The 18,893-nt window shown below is 41.6% G+C and overlaps 3 protein-coding genes across 3 annotated transcripts; all 3 read right to left on the bottom strand.

Annotated features, from left to right (window-relative positions):
• Nucleotides 1-3,861: 3,861 nt before the first annotated feature.
• On the bottom strand, nt 3,862-4,834 carry LOC132518465 (olfactory receptor 7G1-like). Its single transcript, XM_060146411.1, is given in 2 exon segments — nt 3,862-4,755; nt 4,757-4,834. Coding segments are annotated over 2 exon segments (972 nt in total).
• A 3,343-nt stretch (nt 4,835-8,177) lies between these two features.
• On the bottom strand, nt 8,178-11,833 carry LOC132518464 (olfactory receptor 7G3-like). Its single transcript, XM_060146410.1, is given in 2 exon segments — nt 8,178-9,135; nt 11,823-11,833. Coding segments are annotated over 2 exon segments (969 nt in total).
• A 2,800-nt stretch (nt 11,834-14,633) lies between these two features.
• LOC132518463 (zinc finger protein ZFP2-like) lies at nt 14,634-16,243 on the bottom strand. Its single transcript, XM_060146409.1, has 3 exons — nt 16,238-16,243; nt 15,330-16,109; nt 14,634-15,245 (listed from the first exon to the last, which is right to left on the bottom strand). Exons 1-3 carry the CDS (start codon nt 16,241-16,243, stop codon nt 14,991-14,993), a joined length of 1,041 nt encoding a protein of 346 aa, XP_060002392.1. The 3' UTR covers nt 14,634-14,990.
• Between the last annotated feature and the right edge of the window lie 2,650 nt (nt 16,244-18,893).

Genomic DNA, 18,893 nt, shown 5'->3' with positions numbered 1-18,893 from the left:
GAACTACACATAGGTTTTAAGCTCTCCTTTGTATATGATATTTTAACAAGTAAAATTGAGGAAAGGCCCTTCCATATTCTTAATTCTAAATATATTTCCCATGTTCTTCTAATATGGGTGATGCAGCTTAGAATTTAGAGGTCATCAGAATCTCCAAAAGTATTCATTAAGAGTTCTATAATCCCTTACATGTCTCCCCAGAGGTTCAAAGTCAGTGGTTCTTGCTGGAGGTCAGGGAAACCTCAGTATGAACGAAGGTCTCAGGTGATTCATCTCTGCAGCTGTTCTGTGGACATCAATGGAGGAAGCTCTGCACTAGAGTGAACAGGAATGCCAGGCAGGGAGCTGTTTCCCATGTTGGTGCTGAAAATAAAACCACCCCTCAACCACCAGTGAACAGAAAGTTCTTCACCCACTCTTGACTCTCCCTTGACAGCTCCACTGTTTTCACCTCACCCACAGAGATGATTCTGACCGGTGGCCTCTTGTTTCTGTGCTTCTGGGGAAAGTGATCCTGCTTATTTTGCCAGCTTCCCTTTCTCCTCTTCCTAAGGAACGGCACCAAGAAACGGGGGAGAGCTTAAACAAGCTTTATTTGGGAGCGCTCCCGGGCGAGGTTCACTGGTCCGAGAGAAAGGGGCCGGAGAAGTCGCGCCCGGGCGAGGGTTTGGGCAGAATTTATAGGGGAAGAAGGGAAAGGGGTGTGGTGAATCCGGGAGGGCGCAGGGTATTCCTTATTTGGTGGTCTTTTCGGGTATCCTGGCAATATCTGGTGCCGGTCGCATCAGTCTTGGGACCGTTAGTCCCGCCCCTCGAAAGGCGGGAAGGCTGGGCCGGGTGGAAAGTCCCCAGGTCAGTTCCTGGAACTGGGTGGTCCGGAAAGTCTCCAGGTCAGTTTCTGGAGCTGGGTGGTCCGGAGAGTTTCGGTCTGATGCAACCTGTGAGTCTGATTGCGTTCCCCTGCCTGGGGCCAGTTGGCCTTACACTCTTGTCTTATTCTCAACATCTCCTTGTCAAAGGAAAGTAGTTCTCCATAGAATAAGACACATTTAATAATTTTCCATGAAGGCCCTAAGTCTGCACCCAATCTGCTAAGACATCAATGATACAATTAATTTTATTCAAGGATGTTTCTCTATGTGGACTCCACTAGAGATGTGTAAGAAACAAAGCAATAGGGACTTCCCTGGTGGTGCAGTGGTTAAGAACCTGCCTGCCAGTGCAGGCGACGCGGGTTCGAGCCCTGATCCGGGAAGATCCCACATGCCGTGGGAGCAACTAAGCCCGTGGGCCACAACTACTGAGCCTGCACTCTAGAGCCCAGAAGCCACAATTACTGAGCCCACATGTCACAACTACTGAAGCCCATGTGCCTAGAGCCCATGCTCCACAATAAGGCAAGCCCCCGCCCTCCACAACTAGAGAAAGCCCACACAGCAACAAAGACCCAATGCAGCCAAAAAATAAATTATTTTTTTTAAATGCTTAACTTAAATTAAAAAAAATAGAAACAAAGCAATATAAGATGACTGAGGAGGGACTTCCCTGGTGGTGCAGTGGATAAGACTACGTGATCCCAATGCAGGGGGCCTGGGTTTGATCCCTGATCAGAGAACTAGATCCCACATGCGTGCCACCACTAAGAAGCCCACGTGTTGCAACTAAGACCCAGTGCAACTAAATAAATATAAAAAAAAGTTGAGGAAAAAAATATGACTAAGGAGAGAAGTAAAAGCTCAGATACAGTCTTACAAATAAGCCAATGAAGCCCATCAACAGACAAATGGATAAAGAGGATGTGGCACATATATACAATGGAATATTACTCAGCCATAAAAAGGAACGAAATTGGGTCATTTGTAGAGACTTGGATGGACCTAGAGGCTGTCATACAGAGTGAAGTAAGCCAGAAAGAGAAAAACAAATACTGTATGCTAACATATATATATGGAATCTAAAACAAAACAAAACAAAAAGGTTATGAAGAACTTAGGGGCAGGACAGGAATAAAGACACAGACGTAGAGAATGGACTTGAGGACACCGGGAGGGGGAAGGGTAAGCTGGGACAAAGTGAGAGAGTGGCATGGACTTATATATACTACCAAATGTAAAATAGATAGTGAGTGGGAAGCCACCGCATAGCACAGGGAGATCAGCTCGGTGCTTTGTGACCACCTAGAGGGGTGGGATAGGGAGTGTGGGAGGGAGATGCAAGAGGGAGGAGATATGGGGATATATGTATATGTATAGCTGATCCACTTTGTTATACAGCAGAAACTAACACACCATTGTAAAGCGATTATACTCTAATAAAGATGTTTAAAAAAAAAGAATGAGAAAAACAAATATCGTATAGTAACGTGTATATGTGGAATCTAGAAAAATGGTACAGATGAACTGGTTTGCAAGGCAGAAATAGAGACACAGATGTAGAGAACCAACATATGGACACCAAGGGGGGAAAGTGGGGGTGGTGATGGCGGTGGTGGGATGAATTGGAGATTGGGATTGACATACATACACTAATATGTATAAAATAGATAACTAATAAGAACCTGCTGTATAAAAAAGATAAAATAAAATTCAAAAAAAAAGCCAATGAGAAGATTTCAAAGGAAAAACAATGCCAGAAGATTACCAAACTTTGCCCTGCTTACCTAACAAATATTTATTTTATTATATTATTCACACCAAGGGAAAAGGCTGATAAATATAACAATAAATGAAAACAGATCTAACTGCTGAAGCAAGTGATAAAGTTATGTGAAGACAATAGGATTATAAGAGTTAAGAAGATATGCAAGATATGGAACACAGCAATACTAGTTAAATTTTATTGAAGCATTGTCCTGTTTTTGTCCAGTAATTACACTACATATGATAAGAGTAAGGTTCTCATAGTAATCATTTCCCCTATACCAGGAATTAGATTAAGTAGGTGGCGTATGATCCTGTTCTCAGTGATAAGATTGAAGGTAATACCTTATGGATGATGCCACGGAAATATCCATTATAAATAGTCCCTCAATTAACCTCAGACCCAGGGAAGGTCAGTCAGGGTTTTTTGTTATTTGGGACTCATGTCTAGATATGATACCTGCATCTGTGAAGCCATCTGGGTCCATGAGGGGAATCAGCCCTAGCACGAAGCCACTTCATGGAGGAATGAATGAATCTCTACTTTCCTGCTCCTGCGCAATTTTCTACCTCTGAGATCCTTGTAATGAAGATATCTTTATTGTTTGCACATATTAGACTCAGGATTAATTTCTCTTATTAGGAAGAAAGTCTTCCTCACTGATCAATTTCAAACATCACACAATCATTTCAAACTACTGAGATAATCTAATCACAAAAAATTGTATACAAAATAAAGCTGAGTGTTCTGGGTGCTAATGTTGCCCCACACATGTACAATTTACCAGTGACCAGTCTCAAGGATTCCTGATCTGGGGTATGAAAGATCAACCACTACGTCCCACAGTAGGCTTAACTCTGGGGTACAATTCACACGGTGCTACCCATAGAATCGAGCAGAATCTACTTCTGCATGACCACAGACTTCTTTAAATCATTTCCTTGACCTATCCCCCTTTTCCCACTTCCCTTGTGCTCAGAACATTCCCCACAAAATTACTATACCATGAACCTCTGCCTCAAATTCAGCTTCCATAGACCTTAACTGAAGAAACTTTTCTTAGAGAATGGAAATCACAGTGCTAAGAAAAAAAAAAAAAAAGCACTTCAGGTTTTAACCCTAAGTTAAAATGCACTTAGCCATAATGGTATCTATTTACCAAAGAACCTACTGATGAAAGAGTCAGGCATTCTAGCTCATCAGTATTCCTTTTACTTTGATTCATTCTAGTGAACCCATCCCAAATCGGATGACACAATCACAGAAAAGAAATACTCTACCAATAAGTTTCCTCAAAACTCCCTTCATGTCTCTGTTCCTCAGGCTGTAGATGAAGGGGTGCATCACAGGAGTGACCACAGTGTACATCAGTGAAGCCACTGCAGTCTTCCTGGAAGAGTCAGTAACTGCCGAACTAATGTACACCCCAAAAGCTGTCCCATAGAAAAAGGAAACAACTGAGAGGTGAGACCCACAGGTAGAAAAAGCTTTCTACTTTCTGCCTGATGAGGGCATTTTCAAAATGGAGGAAACAATTTGAATATAAGAGAAAATGATTCCAGAAAGAGGAACATCAGCAAATATGCCAGCTGCAAAATATACCAGGATGTTACTGATGAGGGTATCAGAACATGCAAGTTTGATGACCTGAACAACTTCACAGAAGAGGGAGATTTCCAGGTCTGTGCAAAAGGACAGTTGCAGCACCATCAGACTATGGAGCAGGGCATCGGCAATGCTAATGAACAAGGAGAGTAGAATCAGCTGAACACAGAGGCGGGGGTTCATGCTGACTGTGTATCTTAGTGGGGGACAAATAGCCACATAACGATCGTAGGCCATTACTAAAAGGAGAAAATTTTCCCAGCAAACAAAAGTCGGAACAAAGCTGATCTGGGTGAGGAAGCCTCTGTAAGTGATGTTCTGATTCTGTGCTTGGATGTTCTCCAGGATCTTTGGGATCATGGTGGTGCTGAAACAGATATCAGTAAAGGAGAGATTGGAGAGAAAGAAGTACATGGGAGTGTGGAGTTGGAAGTCAGAGATGACAGCCTAGATGATGAGAAGGTTTCCCAGGACGGTGATCACGTACACGGACAGGAACAGTTTGAAGAAAAGTGGTCTTCAGTTCTGGATCCTCTGTCAGTCTCACGAGAAGAAATTCTGAAACATCTGTTTGGTTTCTGGGTTCCATATTGTTGATAAATCTGATGGAAAAGATGTGGTTCCTAGTCCAGCAGCAGGAGTACCACCAGAGGCAAACACCAGTTTGGGAAGGGAAGTAATGGAATGGAGGGATGCTTTCCATATGCTTGTTATTTTGAAAAAAGACCTGAAGTTAATAAAGCAGTGTGTCAACATGTGTTAATTCTCGAAAGGATCTAGGAATGGTCATTTTAAAAATTACACTATGATGTTCTGATTATTTATAACATTTGGTAACTTTATTAGGAGAAACAGGTAGTCAGGTTGATGAGTCTAACTGGATTGCCACCTCCTTTCTCAGAGACCTCACACCCTGGCAACAGAGATAACACAGAGCTGTGTTAAAAACACATAACTGGAAGATACAGTAAAACTGCCCAAGCCTCCTCCCCGAAACCACTACAGAAATGAAGTTAAATGCCCGCCAAGTTGAAAACAATCACCATGTTTGTAAATGAGCGTGTTCTTTGCCATTGTGGAGAGAGAGTAGGAGACTGACAGAATGAGAGCTCTTTGAGGATTTCAGGAAAGGTACGAGGGAACATGTCAAGATGGGAGACAGGCATGAGGCAAATGAATGCCTTGGTTCTAATCATTTTATGCATGTCCTTTCCTCACAGTTTCCCCTGGATAAACTTGTAGTAAAACACCTGCCCTGATTTCCAAACATTAACAAAGGGACATTTTGCTACCTGGATGACTTCACCGTGCAATGATGGAATCTCTCCTAGAGATGCAATGATGCATCTCTGCTAGATGTTCAGTGATGGAGACTAAAGTTCTATAAGAGGAGAGGGACTGAGTGAAGCTCCAGGCTCCTGGGCAAGAAGGCTTATCTCCAGGAGGAGGTACAGGTGTGCTGTTTCTTTACCGGGGAAATGCTGTTGAGTGCAGTTTTCACAATTTGTAGTCTCTGTACCTTTGGAGGACCAATATCCAAAGCTCCTCATTAGCCAAACAATTTCATCATCATTCTGATGGCAGTGCAGTGCAAATCCTTAAAGGCCAAGAAGATATAATGGAACAATTCAGGGTGGTTGATTCCCTGATGCTATGAAGCCAGGTGTTCATCATTCACTGCTCCACCTCTTTCTGTTCACACGTATTTCACATACAATGCAAATGTGGACAAACCATTCTTCTCTAACTGGACTCTAGTATTCTTTTTTTAGATACAACCAATGGCATATCTATGCAATCAATGATATCAGGAAGCCTGGTTATAATTGTAGGTTATGAAGTTATTTATTTATTCATTCATTCATTCATTTCAGCCATATAAGAAGGAATGAAATTCTGACACATTACAACATGGATAAACCCTAAAAACATTATGCTCTGCAAAACAAGCCAGACAAAAAAGGACAAATATTGTATGATTTCAGTTATAAGGTACATAGAATAGGCAACTTCATAAGGGCAGAAAGTAGACTGGGGGCTACAGGGGAGAGGGTGAGAAGGATTGATTTTTGAGAGTGCCGGAATATATTAAACGTTGTTTATTTCCGTACTGAGTAATCAAAGCACATTGATATTGATGGAGTGAATAAGGTCACATGTGGAGACATTTCATTGGAAGTTTATTTGCCCTGCTTTTTTCATTATATTGAAAGAACAATTCTGAATTTTCATTCTCAAAAATTGTTTGTGGCTTTTTTTTTCTGTGTTAACTTTTTTATTAGTGGCTTTTTTTTTTTTTTTTTTTTTTTTTTTTTTTTTTTTTTGCGGTACGGGGGCCTCTCACTGTTGTGGCCTCTCCCGTTGCGGAGCACAGGCTCTGGACGCACAGGCTCGGCGGCCATGGCTCACGGGCCCAGCTGCTCCGCGGCATGTGGGATCTTCCTGGACCAGGGTACGAACCCGTGTCCCCTGCATCGGCAGGCGGCACTCTCAACCACTGCGCCACCAGGGAAGCCCTAGTGGCTTATTTTTAAAGTGCTTAAATTCCTCAGTCTTTACCTTTCGGATTGTATTAGTCTCTCAGGTGCTCAACTCCTCTGAGGTCATAAAAATATCTTTGTATATTGTCTTCCAAAATATTTAATCACTTTGACTTTTGCTTAACATTGGAATGATTTTTGTTTGTTTTTGTCTAGAGAGAACGATGTTATTTATCAGTTTCAATTCCCTGTTTTTGATTTTTTTAAATTGTGGTGAAATAGATATAAAATTTATCATTTCAGCCATTTAAAGTGTTCAATTCCGTGGCACTAAGAACAGTCACAATGTTGTGGGACCACCACCATTATCCATCTCCTGAACTTTTTCATCACCCTGAACAGAAATTCTTTACGCATTCAACAATAACTCCGGGGAATAACCCTGGCAGTCCAGTGATTAGGACTCAGCGCTTTCCCTGCCTTGGCCTGGGTTCAATCCCTGGTCACAGAATTAAAATCCCACAAGCCATGATGTGCACAGCCAAAAACAAACAAACAAAAACCAATAACTCCACATTTCATTCTTTTCTTAGAGCTTTCAAAAGGAGCCCAACACTTTGACTTTAGCCCAATGTAGCTGATTTCAGGCTTCTGACTTCCAGGACTGCAAGAGAATACATTTGTGTTGTTTTAGGATACTAAGCTTGTGGTAATGTGCCACAATGACAATAGGAAACTAATACAGGACATATGTCCCAAATCAGGCTGATAATAAAGACAATGTCTTTTGGGTGTCTCCTTGGAAAGATTCTTTCTGCATTGCAAAGAGACCTAAGGAGAGGCAGCCAGTTTTCTGTTTCTGGTTATTGTGTCTGTAATGTCCCTGCACAGCTATAGGCATTGATGACCATCATGGGAACAGCCTTAGGAGGAAGGCTTAGGCAGAATGAAATGCAGCCCTGTGTTTTTGTGCCTAGACCTATCTGACCTCTAAAGTCATTGTTAGAAAAGATGATAAAGTGATCGTTTATCATTTCCCTATGAGAGTTGAGACTTTTGCCTTATTATTGCTGAAAGCACGCATGTATTCTCTCTGAGAGTATCAAAGTCTCTCAAATCTTCCACAATTGTAAATATAATTATGCCAATTTTGTAGATGAGGAAACTGAGCTTAGAGGGTTCAAGTAAACTGTCAAAGGTCACATAGCTACTGTTTAGCAGAGGTAGGATTCAAATCCAGGTGGTCTGATTCCAAAATTCTCACCCCCCAGAAATATAAAAATAAAATAAAAAAGAAACACCAAAAAAATTTCTTTAATTAAAAACAAATTCTCACCCTTAACCATCTGATATCTGGTCTTAAGTATTTCAAGAAGGTGGTCAGACTTGCTGGACCTCTCCTTAATTTCTCTGTGTTATATTCCAGCAGTGTAAGCCTAAAGCAACTGGAAATCAATGGAAAGATGATATTTTAGAGATGAGTTTCCTCAAAGCCCCCATCATAGCCTTGCTCCTCAGATTACAGATAAAGGGGTTCAGCATAGGGGTGACCACAGTGTACATCACTGATACCACTGCACTCTTCTTGGAGGAGTGAGTGGCTGCAGAACTAAAGTACACCCCAAAACCTGTCCCGTAAAACAAGGAAACAACTATTATGTGTGACCCACAGATGGAAAATGCCTTATCCTTTCCACCAGCTGACGGGATTTTCAGGACAGAGAAGACAATTCGAGTATAAGAGAAAATTATCCCAGAGAGAGGAATAACGCCCAACAGGCTGGTCACTAAATACACGAGGACGTTATTGATGAGGCTATCAGAACAGGCGAGATTGAGAATATGAGCTAGTTCACAGAAAAAGAGGGGAATTTTTAGTTCTGTGCAAAAGGACAGCCGCAGCGCCATCGAAGTGTGGAGCAGGGCATCCACAACACTAACAAAGGAGGAGATCAGAACCAGCAGCCTGCAGACCTTGTGGTTCATGATGACACTGTACCTCAGTGGGTGACAGATGGCCACAAATCCATCATAGGCCATCATGGCCAGAATTCCAGTTTTCAGTCCAGCAAAAGTCAAGACAAAGCAGATTTGGGTGAGGAATCCTGTGTAACTGGCGGATTTGCTCCGTGGCTGGATGTTCACTAGCATCTTTGGGATTGTGGTGGTGGTGGTGGTGAAACAGATGTCAATGAAAGACAGATTAGAGAGGAAGTAGTACATGGGAGTGTGCAGGTGGGAGTTATAGATACTGGCCAGGATGATGAGCAAGTTACCAAGCACAGTGACCACGTATATGGACAGGAAGAGGCAGAATAGCAGGGGCTGCAGTTCTGGATCCCCTGACAGTCCCAGAAGGAGGAATTCTGCAGTATCAGAGAGGTTTCAGGGTTTCACGTTGTCAATGGGTCTGTTAGAAAGATGGTGACAAGGAAACAAAACTTCAGAGAAACTTCCTTAATCTTGTCCATATTTTGAAACCAATCAGTTACAGGTCTTTTCTCCTTCCTTCTCTCCCCTCTTCTTTCCTCTCCTTTTCTTGCTTTACATTCCCATAAAGCATCGCCCCACACCACCCCCTGTCCCAAGCTTTTTTTTTTTTGCGGTATGCGGGCCTATCACTGCTGCGGCCTCTCCCGTTGCAGAGCACAGGCTCCGGACGCGCAGGCCCAGCGGCCATGGTTCACGGGCCCAGCCGCTCCGCGGCACGTGGGATCCTCCCGGACCGGGGCACGAGCCCGTATCCCCTGCATCGGCAGGCGGACTCCCAACCACTGCGCCACCAGGGAAGCCCTGTTCCAAGCTTTTATAGTCCATCTATTCTTTGTCAAGTAGGGTTATGTACTCACAGGAAAATAGTCATGGAATGTTGTCTTCTCCCTTAAGATGCCTCCAAGCAAATAACTCCAGAATAAAATTATTAAGACTGTATTCTAGAATACAGTTTGGGAAAATGCAGTCTGTGGACAAAATTCTGCCTGCTGCTTATTTCAGTAAATAAAAGTTTACTGAAACACAGCCATTCGTTTATTTATGGTCCATGGCAGCTTCCCCGCTACGACGTCTGAGCTGCGAATACTTGTGACAGAGACCGTATAGCCCACACAACCTAAAACATTTACTATTTAGCTCTTTACTGAAAAAAATGTGCCTACTTCTAGTCTAGAATCTTGATTAAATTTAGGTTCAATTTTTGGCAAACATCCTTAAATATATTCATGAGGAAGAACATATTGCCTATTTGTCTTCTTGTAATAATGACTGCCTGGATCTATTAATTCACCAGGAGTTACAAAACGCTGACATTTTAATTCTTTTTTCAGTTATTGGCTGAAATACTTCCATAAAGATGAAATTTCCCGAATTAAATAGGTGGATTTCTGGGAGTTCCCTGGTCGTCTAGTGGCTAAGACTCCACTCTCCCAACACAGGATGCCCGGGTTCAATCCCTGGTCAGGAAACTAGATCCCACATGCCACAGCTAAAGATCCCGCACTGACAATGAAGATCCCTCGTGCTGTATCTAAGACCAGGCGTAGCCAAATAACTAAATAAATATTTTGTAAAAAATAGATTTATTTCTTATAAGAAATTGAGTTCTTATAAGAAAGAATACTTCTTGATTCTTGTGTTCATCACTTTTTAAAATAATTGGTTTTCAGCATTATCCAACGATAAATGCTGTCATCATGAACTCCTGGATTTTAAATGCATTTGATATATTTCAATACACTGCAGTTGTTATTTATATTCTCAAATTGTCTTTTGGGCAGTGAAAGTCTCCTCAGCTTGCCTCTGCAGTCCTTCTGAAATGAACTCAGCAGCCTCATATCTCCCTCAACTTTGACATGAAAGCTGTTCTTTGCCCATCATCTTGCAATAGATACATGTATCAAATCATTATATTGTACACCTAAAACTAATACAATGTTCTATGTCAATTATATCTCAATTTTTAAAAAAAGAAAGAAAAGGTCAAGAGTAAGCTACAGGGACTTCCCTGGTGGTGCAGTGGTTAAGAATCCGCCTTCCAATGCAGGGGACAGGGGTTCAAGCCCTGGTCCGGGAAAATTCCACATGCCGCGGGAGCAACTAATCCCGTGCACCACAACTAGTGAGCCTGCACACCGCAGCTACTGAAGTCCGCATGCCTAGAAGCCATGCTCTGCAGCAAGAGAAGCCACCACAATGAGAAGCCTGCGCACTGCAACAAAGAGTAGCCCCCGCGTGCCACAACTAGAGGAAGCCCACGCGCAGCAAAAAAGACCCAACGCAGCCAAGAGAAAAAGAAATACTTGACCTACACCTACATTTCATACAACTTATAGTTGAAAAGGCAGGTTCACATGCCCGTGTGCTCCCACACACATGTAAGTTTTCCTGTGACTGCACTGAGACCCTGCTTACTCTGTAAGCTTGTGGCTCTGGACTTCTGTCCTGGTGGTTTTCTTCTGAGCACCTAGCATGCTCTGTAATGATGTCTGCCTTCGTCACAATCTTTTAAAGGTGGCTGAAGCTAATATGGCAAAAGCTTGGCATTAATTCTGGAAGGTGGTTGCATGGCTGTTTATTTTACTGCTTGCTGTGCAGTTCTCATGGTTTAAAATATTTTGTAATGTTTTGTTTGGAGGTTTTCAAAGAAAGACTAAACAGTAGACTCAACGTCCTCTCCCAGAGTCCTCAGAAGCAAGAGATAAGGACAAGACTTGACTGAGTTCTCTAAAGATGAAATCTGGAATGAGGACTGGGAAAATTGAGAAGCCAAACTCGCGTCACTCCAGCCCCACTCACTACCAAATAGATGAGGGAAACCAGAGAATTGTAAAAACATCTGCCAGATTTCTGAAGAGGCTAATTCATACTCGGCTGGGGAAGGAGCCCCTTGGATTTAGAAGACAGAATAGGAGCCAGAAATGATGAAAGCTGATTGCAAATAGGATGAATGTGGAAAAGTAAATATACCAAGAACGTCAAAAACTTGTCATCTCACTTGTAATTCCACTGAACTTTATCTTACCTCTTGGATGGCCTCCAGATAGGCTGGTTAAAAAAATAAACTTCCATTTCTCACTGCATTTATTGGGCACTTCAGATTACCTTGGAGCCATCAAGGTACTCATTCACCTTTCCTCTGGATATTGAAGGATGGGGATGGAAAATCTGTCCCCAGGAAGGGCAGATGCACCAAGTAAGGCAACTGGATGCTGGGCAAGAGGGATCACCTCAGGAGACTACAGTATGCTCTTTCCTGACCTGAGTAGGGCTGTTGAGTAGAGTGGTCACAGATAGACTATGCGCAGTCTCTATGGCCCTGGGGGCTCAGTTTCCAAAGCTCCTCATTAGCCACATGTGTACTGTCATTACTTCCCCCAGGCAGCTTATATCCTTAAGGAACACAGATGCTGTGTTAAGGAACACAGATGCTAGAAGGGAGAGCTCCTGCATTGCTGACTTCCTGACCCTGAGAGGACAGACAGGTATATGTCATTTTCTTCCCACGTCTCCTCTCACATCCAGGGTATCGCATTATTGGATTCTCAGGTCTAACCTTAAGGGACCTGATGGCCTCCTCCTAAGACCAACTCCCAGCCTTCTCTGAGCCAGAGATTATCACTAAAGGACTAGGGAAGAGTGGTTTAAGTCTCCATAGGGACAGAGACTCAGGGATGCAGGGAATGTATCATGGGATCATTGTCACACAGTCACTTTAGAAAATTTTCTCCTTTCTTAATTAAAGTCCCTACATGAATGAAGTTAGTAGGAAAGAGGTAGCAAGGAAACCAATTTACTAGTTACTTGGGCAGGCTTTTCGAGGTTGCCTGAAAAATAGACATAAACCAACAATCTTAAAGAAAGCACAAAAGAGCACTAATCATAAAGGAAGTGACTGATAAACTGATTGCATTAATACTGAGAAACCCTGAGGGATATACAGCAACTCCCTATTATTGCAACTTTTCTCTAAGTGTAAAAGTAGTTCAATATAAAATTTTAAAAATCAAAATATGGCACTCCATACTCATCAAAATGGCCAAACTGAAAAGACAATGTGAAATATTGGCAAGAGACTGGGATGTAAATTGGTGCAACTACTTTGGAAAATTGTTTGGTAGTTTTGAATAAATACGCACTCCTAAACACATACCCAACAAAATTATGTACAATTGTGAATCAAAAAACATGTACAATAATGTTTGTGGCAGAGCCATTTGTAAAATATCCCAGCTATAAACAGATAAAATGTTCAAAACAGTTGAATGATAAAGTGTGCATATTCATTCTATAGAAAACTATGCAACAATGAAAATAAACTCCTGCTAAATGCAACAGCAAAAATCAGTCTTGAAAATGTAATGTTGAGCAGAAGCAGCCAGGCACAAATGATAACATACGGTATCAGGCACAGAGTGCATATAACCTTAAATACACTAAAAATCATTGAATTTTACACTTCGGATGGGTGAACTTTTATGGTATGTGAATTATATCTCAATAAAGTTGTTTTTAAAATACATGACTCCAGGGAATTCCCTGGCAGTCCAGTGGTTAGGACTCAGCACTCACTGCCAGGGCCCAGGTTCGATCCCTGGTTGGGGAACTAAGATTCCGCAAGCCTCGCAGCGTGGCCAAAAAAAGACACAAATGAACTTATTTAGGTAACATAAACGGACTCACAGACATAGAAAACAAACTCATGGTTACCAAAGGGAAAAGGGGTGAGGAAGGGATAAATTAGGAGTTTGGGATTAACAGAGGCAAACTACTATATATAGGATGGACAAACAACAAGGTCCTATTGTATAGCACACGGAACTATATTCAATATCCTATAATAAACCATAATGGAAAAGAATATGAAAAAGAATATGTATATATATCTATAACTGAATCACTTTACACCAGAAACGAACACAACGTTGTAAATCAACTATAGTTTGACTTAAAAAATTAAAAAGACATGATTCCATAGAGTACCTACATTCTGGTGGTAGGAATCAGAGTGATTAGTAATGGAAAGAGCATTAAAGAATGATTCTCAGGTGCCTATAATATTCTATACCTTTTTTTTTTTTTTTTTTTTTTTTTTTTTTTTTGCCGTACACAGACCTCTCACTGTCATGGCCTCTCCCGTTGCGGAGCACAGGCTCCGGACGTGCAGGCTCAGCGGCCATGGCTCACGGGCCCAGCCGCTCCGCAGCATGTGGGATCTTCCTGGACCAGGGCACGAACCCGTGTCCCCTGCATCAGCAGGCGGACTCTCAACCACTGCGCCACCAGGGAAGCCCTAATATTCTATATCTTAACCAGAGTGTACAGCAGTTAATATAGAAGTGTTCTACCTTGTAAAAATTCATGCAGTTGTACATTCTTCTACATGTTAAATGTAAACAAAATGTGTTGGAAAAAGTTCAGAATTCCAAGGAGAATTTCACCATCTGCAATCTTCATGGGAAGGTTCATTACAGACTTTGTGCAGGCAATGGTAGGTTAGGACACATGAAATATAGAGGTACACAGATGATTTGTAAGCACAACTTAAGAGCTTTATCCAATAGGTAAACTTCTATTAAACATACATCCCTGTACCAAATAATGTTTCACTTTTGTTACCATATATAAAACTTTATTTTTAAAAACTGACCATCTGTGGACTCTGTTGATTAGTGACTAGTCAATTAGGAGTGAAAAAAGAAAAACAAAAACCTCCCTACCACCACCACACACACAAAACAAAGGAACAAACACATGGAAAACATGTTGGCTTAAAACATTAGGTGTTTATTTTTCTCAAGTAACAAGTCTTTTTTTTTTTTTTTTTTTTTGCGGTACTTGGGCCTCTCACTGTTGTGGCCTCTCCCGTTGCAGAGCACAGGCTCCGGACGCGCAGGCTCAGTGGCCATGGCTCACGGGCCCAGCTGCTCTGCGGCATGTGGGATCTTCCCGGACTGGGGCACGAACCTGTGTCTCCTGCATCGGCAGGCAGACTCAACCATTGCGCCACCAGGGAAGCCCAAGTAACAAGTCTTGAAGATATTAATTAAAACATTTTCCCTTCAGCGTTATCACATATCTTCTAAGGGATAATGAATGAATAAAGGATTTCTCACAGTCATTGCATAACTTAGGTTTCTTCCATATATGCATTACTTAGAGGCTTTCTCACATTCTTCACAACCAGTTCTTTTCACTTAGCATTTGGTTGTATGCCTTAAAGATTGAGAGTTCACTGAAAGCTACTTTACATGGATATAATTAAAAGGGAATTTATTGAGCATGAGTTCTCTCATGACGCCGAAGGGGAAAGGATTTACTGAAACCTTGCCCACAGACATTGCATTTATAGGGTTTTTCTTTAGTATGTATTCTTTTGTGCACATTGAGATTACACTTTACACTAAAGGATTTTCCGCAATGATTACACTCGTAGGGTTTCTCTCCAGTGTGAATTCTCATGTGTACTGTAAGGGACACATGCCTGCTAAAAGCTTTTCCACACTCACTGCACTTAAAAGGTTTCTTGTCCCTGGTATGGATTTTCATATGCCTCCCATAAGATAAGAGACCATGGAAGGTTTTCCCACATTCCTTACATTCATGTTTCATTTTCATGTGAATTTTCTTGTGCAAAATAAGGAAAGATTTCACTCTGAAGTCTTTTCCACATTGATTACATGTAAAGGGTTTTTCTCCAGTGTGAATTCTCACATGTTCTTTAAGACATGAACGATCCCTGAAAGCCTTCCCACAGTCATTGCACTTACAGGGTTTCTCTCCAGTATGAATTTTCTTGTGCGTGATAAGGTTGGAGCTCAGCCTAAAAGCTTTCCCACATTGATCACACTTGAAAGGTTTCTCTCCAGTATGTATCCGCAGGTGTACCTTAAGAGATGACTGACTACTCAGGGCTTTACCACAATGGCTACATTCAACGGATTTCTCTCCAGTGTGGATTCTCTCATGTCTTTTAAAATATGGGAGAATACTGAAAGTTTTCCCACAGTCATTGCACGTATAGGGTTTCTCTCCAGTATGTGTTATCTGGTGTATGGCAAGCCTATAGCTTCTACTGAAGGTTTTGGTGCATTGATCACATTTGTAGGGTTTTTCTTCTGAATGAGTCCCTGAATGTTGTCTGAGAAGTGAGCTATCTCGGAAGGTTTTTCCACAGTCATGGCACTCATAGGGCTTCTCCCCGGTATGAATTCTCTTGTGACGCGTAAGGTAAGAGCTTGAGCTGTAGGCTTTCCCACACTGATCACACTTATACGGTTTTTCTCCAGTGTGGATTCTCATGTGCAACTTAATGGATGAATGGCTCTGTAATACTTTACCACACTGATTACACTCAAAAGGTTTCTCTCTAGAGTGAGTTTTTTCATCCTTCTTAAGGTGTGAGATTGAATTTACAACTTTCCCCAAGTCACTGCGTTCATGGGATGTCTCTTCTGTATGTTGTCTCTTGTGCCCAGCTAAGTTAGAACTCCTGAGGAAGGCATTCTCATCCTTTTTACATTCATAAGATTTTTCCCAAGGAAGAATTCCCTCAGATGGCTTAAGACGTGAAGAATCTCTAAGGGCTTTTGCAGAGTCAAGGTATCGATGGGCTTTCTTGCTAGGGTAAATTTTATTCTGAGTAATGTTAAATTTCACACTCAAGGCTTCAATAATTTCACTGCATTGAATGGGATTGCCTCCAAGACTTTGTTCCTATTGATTAAAATATGAGTTACAATCACAGGATTTATCATGTTCATGACTGAGAATCTCCCCCGACATAAATTCTGATACATCTCATGAGCACTTTATTAGCATGAGAGTTTCACATTTTCTTAGTGAATATGCAGTTTCTGACTGAGTTTATCAGCTTGATTAAGCTGATTGCTCTACCAGATGGCGTCACTGGAGTCTCTTCAACAGATTTAAGATAAAATTGCCTTAGAGTGAGTATCTTAAACATTTAACAACTAATCCCATTATGCAATTATTTACCTTGGGGATTCTCTGTAACCATTTTTGGAACTAAGTTATGAGTTTCCTTCAAATGAATACTTAAGAGAATCTTCTGCTTTCTATTGGTGAAATGAGTGTGATATCACTCATATTACCCTCTAGTCCTTTTCTATCTTATAGAATTCTGGACTTCTAATGTGAGGACAAGAAATTATCCCATGTGACTCTTACCTTCTTGCCATTGAGCGTATATTTCTCCAAAATACCTTGTTTTTGCTGTTGTTTGGTTTTAAGGAGAATCAGCTCATCTGAACAAAGTGGGAAAAAGTTTTGGAAAAGACATGGTGACAATATGCTGACAAAAAGCAGGTAATGCCCCAACCCAATCTGAAACAAATGGGAAACATAACCTCAAGTTCCTAGAGTATAAAATGGTGGGATGTTTAGCACAGGAAACAGATCTTGTAGGTAAGACATTCATATATGCCTGGTGCTCACCCGAACAGGTGTCTTGGTGAATTCTTCTCTCTACTATGTCCATTTCATCTTCCTGCTCCATCTGGGTGATGAGAGGAGGCTTGCTGAGTTGATGTCCTATTATGGGGAAAGATACATATGAGAGGACCATGCAGTATACAACAAAAACTACCATCAAACTGTGACAACAACTTGTTCTTTGAGGTTCTGAAGATAGGCAGTTGTGACTTCATAAGCAGCAAAATGACAAAATTCTAACAGAGAAAGCAAAAGTAAAGCATTTCAGAGATCAACTTTCCATAAATGGAAAATTGTCTTTCCAAGAGAAATTACTGAACCTTCTTGGTAAGAGAACAGGATCTGTGACATTTTAATTTAAGAATATTCCCATCCCGGGCTTCCCTGGTGGTGCAGTGGTTGAGTCCGCCTGCCAATGCAGGGGACACGGGTTTGTGCCCCGGTCCGGGAAGATCCCACATGCCACAGAGCGGCAGGGCCCGTGAGCCATGGCCGCCAAGCCTGCGTGTCCGGAGCCTGCGCGTCCGGAGCCTGCGCGTCCAGAGCCTGTGCTCCGCAACGGGAGGCCACAACAGTGAGAGGCCCGCGTACCGCAAAAAAAAAAGACAGGAAATAAGTGTTGGTAAGAATGTGGAGAATTTGGAACCTGCATACGTTGCTGAAGGGAATGTAAAATGATACAGCCAGTTTGGAAAACAGTTTGGCAGCTCCTCAAAATGTTAAGTATAAAGTTACCAAATGACCCAACAATTTTACTCTTAGGCATATACCCAAGATAAAGGACAACATATGTCCACACAAAAGCTTGTGAGTGTTTGTAGCAGCACTGTTCGTAACAGCAAGGGTCAAAAGCCAAATGTCCATCAACTGATGAATGGATAAACAAAATGTTGTATATCTATGCAAGAGAATATTATTCAGCAATGAATAGGATAGAAGTACTGACATATGCTACAACAAGGATGAACCTTGAAAACATTACGCTAAGTGAAAAAATAAGTCACAAAAGACCACATTTGGTATGATTCCATTAATATGAAATGCTGAATAGGGAAACCTGTAGAAAAGGAAAGTAGATTAGTTGTTGCCAGGGGCTGCACGCAGGGAGGAATCAAACACCCTGTAGGTGGAGCAACAAAAATGTTATGGAATTAGACAGTGGTGACGGTTGCACAGCTATATGAATGTACTAGAAAAAAAAAACATTGTATTGTACACTTCAAATGAGTAAATTATGGTATGTGAATTAGGTCTCAATATGGCAATTTTTCTTAAAAGTAAAAGCCTACAAAAAAAAACTCCTATAGTCTGTATCACAAGTTGATTGGGTCTTACTCACCCAAGAAATCCATGCTCAAATTCAGTAAATAAATCAAGGGATTCTGTTAGTCTTACCCAGTGAAACCAAGTTTCTATAGTTCTCTAGCATCACATCTCTGTGCAGTTTTCTCTGAGATGAATTCAGCAATGCCCACTCCTCCTGGGTGAAGTCCACGGCCACATCCTCAAAGGTTATTGAGTTCTAAAATGACAACACATCCTGTCTCAACCAGCCACCAACCCCACCAATGTTGCTGGGGAGAGGATCATGCACCATAGCACTGGAAATGAAACACCTGTTTCACAGTAAATTCAAGATTCTGATGAGGGCTCTTCACTTAACCCAGGATTCAGTTCTCAGAATCTTTCCTTCTCTATTCATGCTCACGCCTTAAGGAATTT

This window comes from Lagenorhynchus albirostris, chromosome 3, assembly GCF_949774975.1.
Source record: "Lagenorhynchus albirostris chromosome 3, mLagAlb1.1, whole genome shotgun sequence".
Lineage (NCBI taxonomy): Eukaryota > Metazoa > Chordata > Mammalia > Artiodactyla > Delphinidae > Lagenorhynchus > Lagenorhynchus albirostris.
Note: the sequence above shows the minus strand (reverse complement) of the source record. Positions and strands in the feature narration are given on the sequence as shown.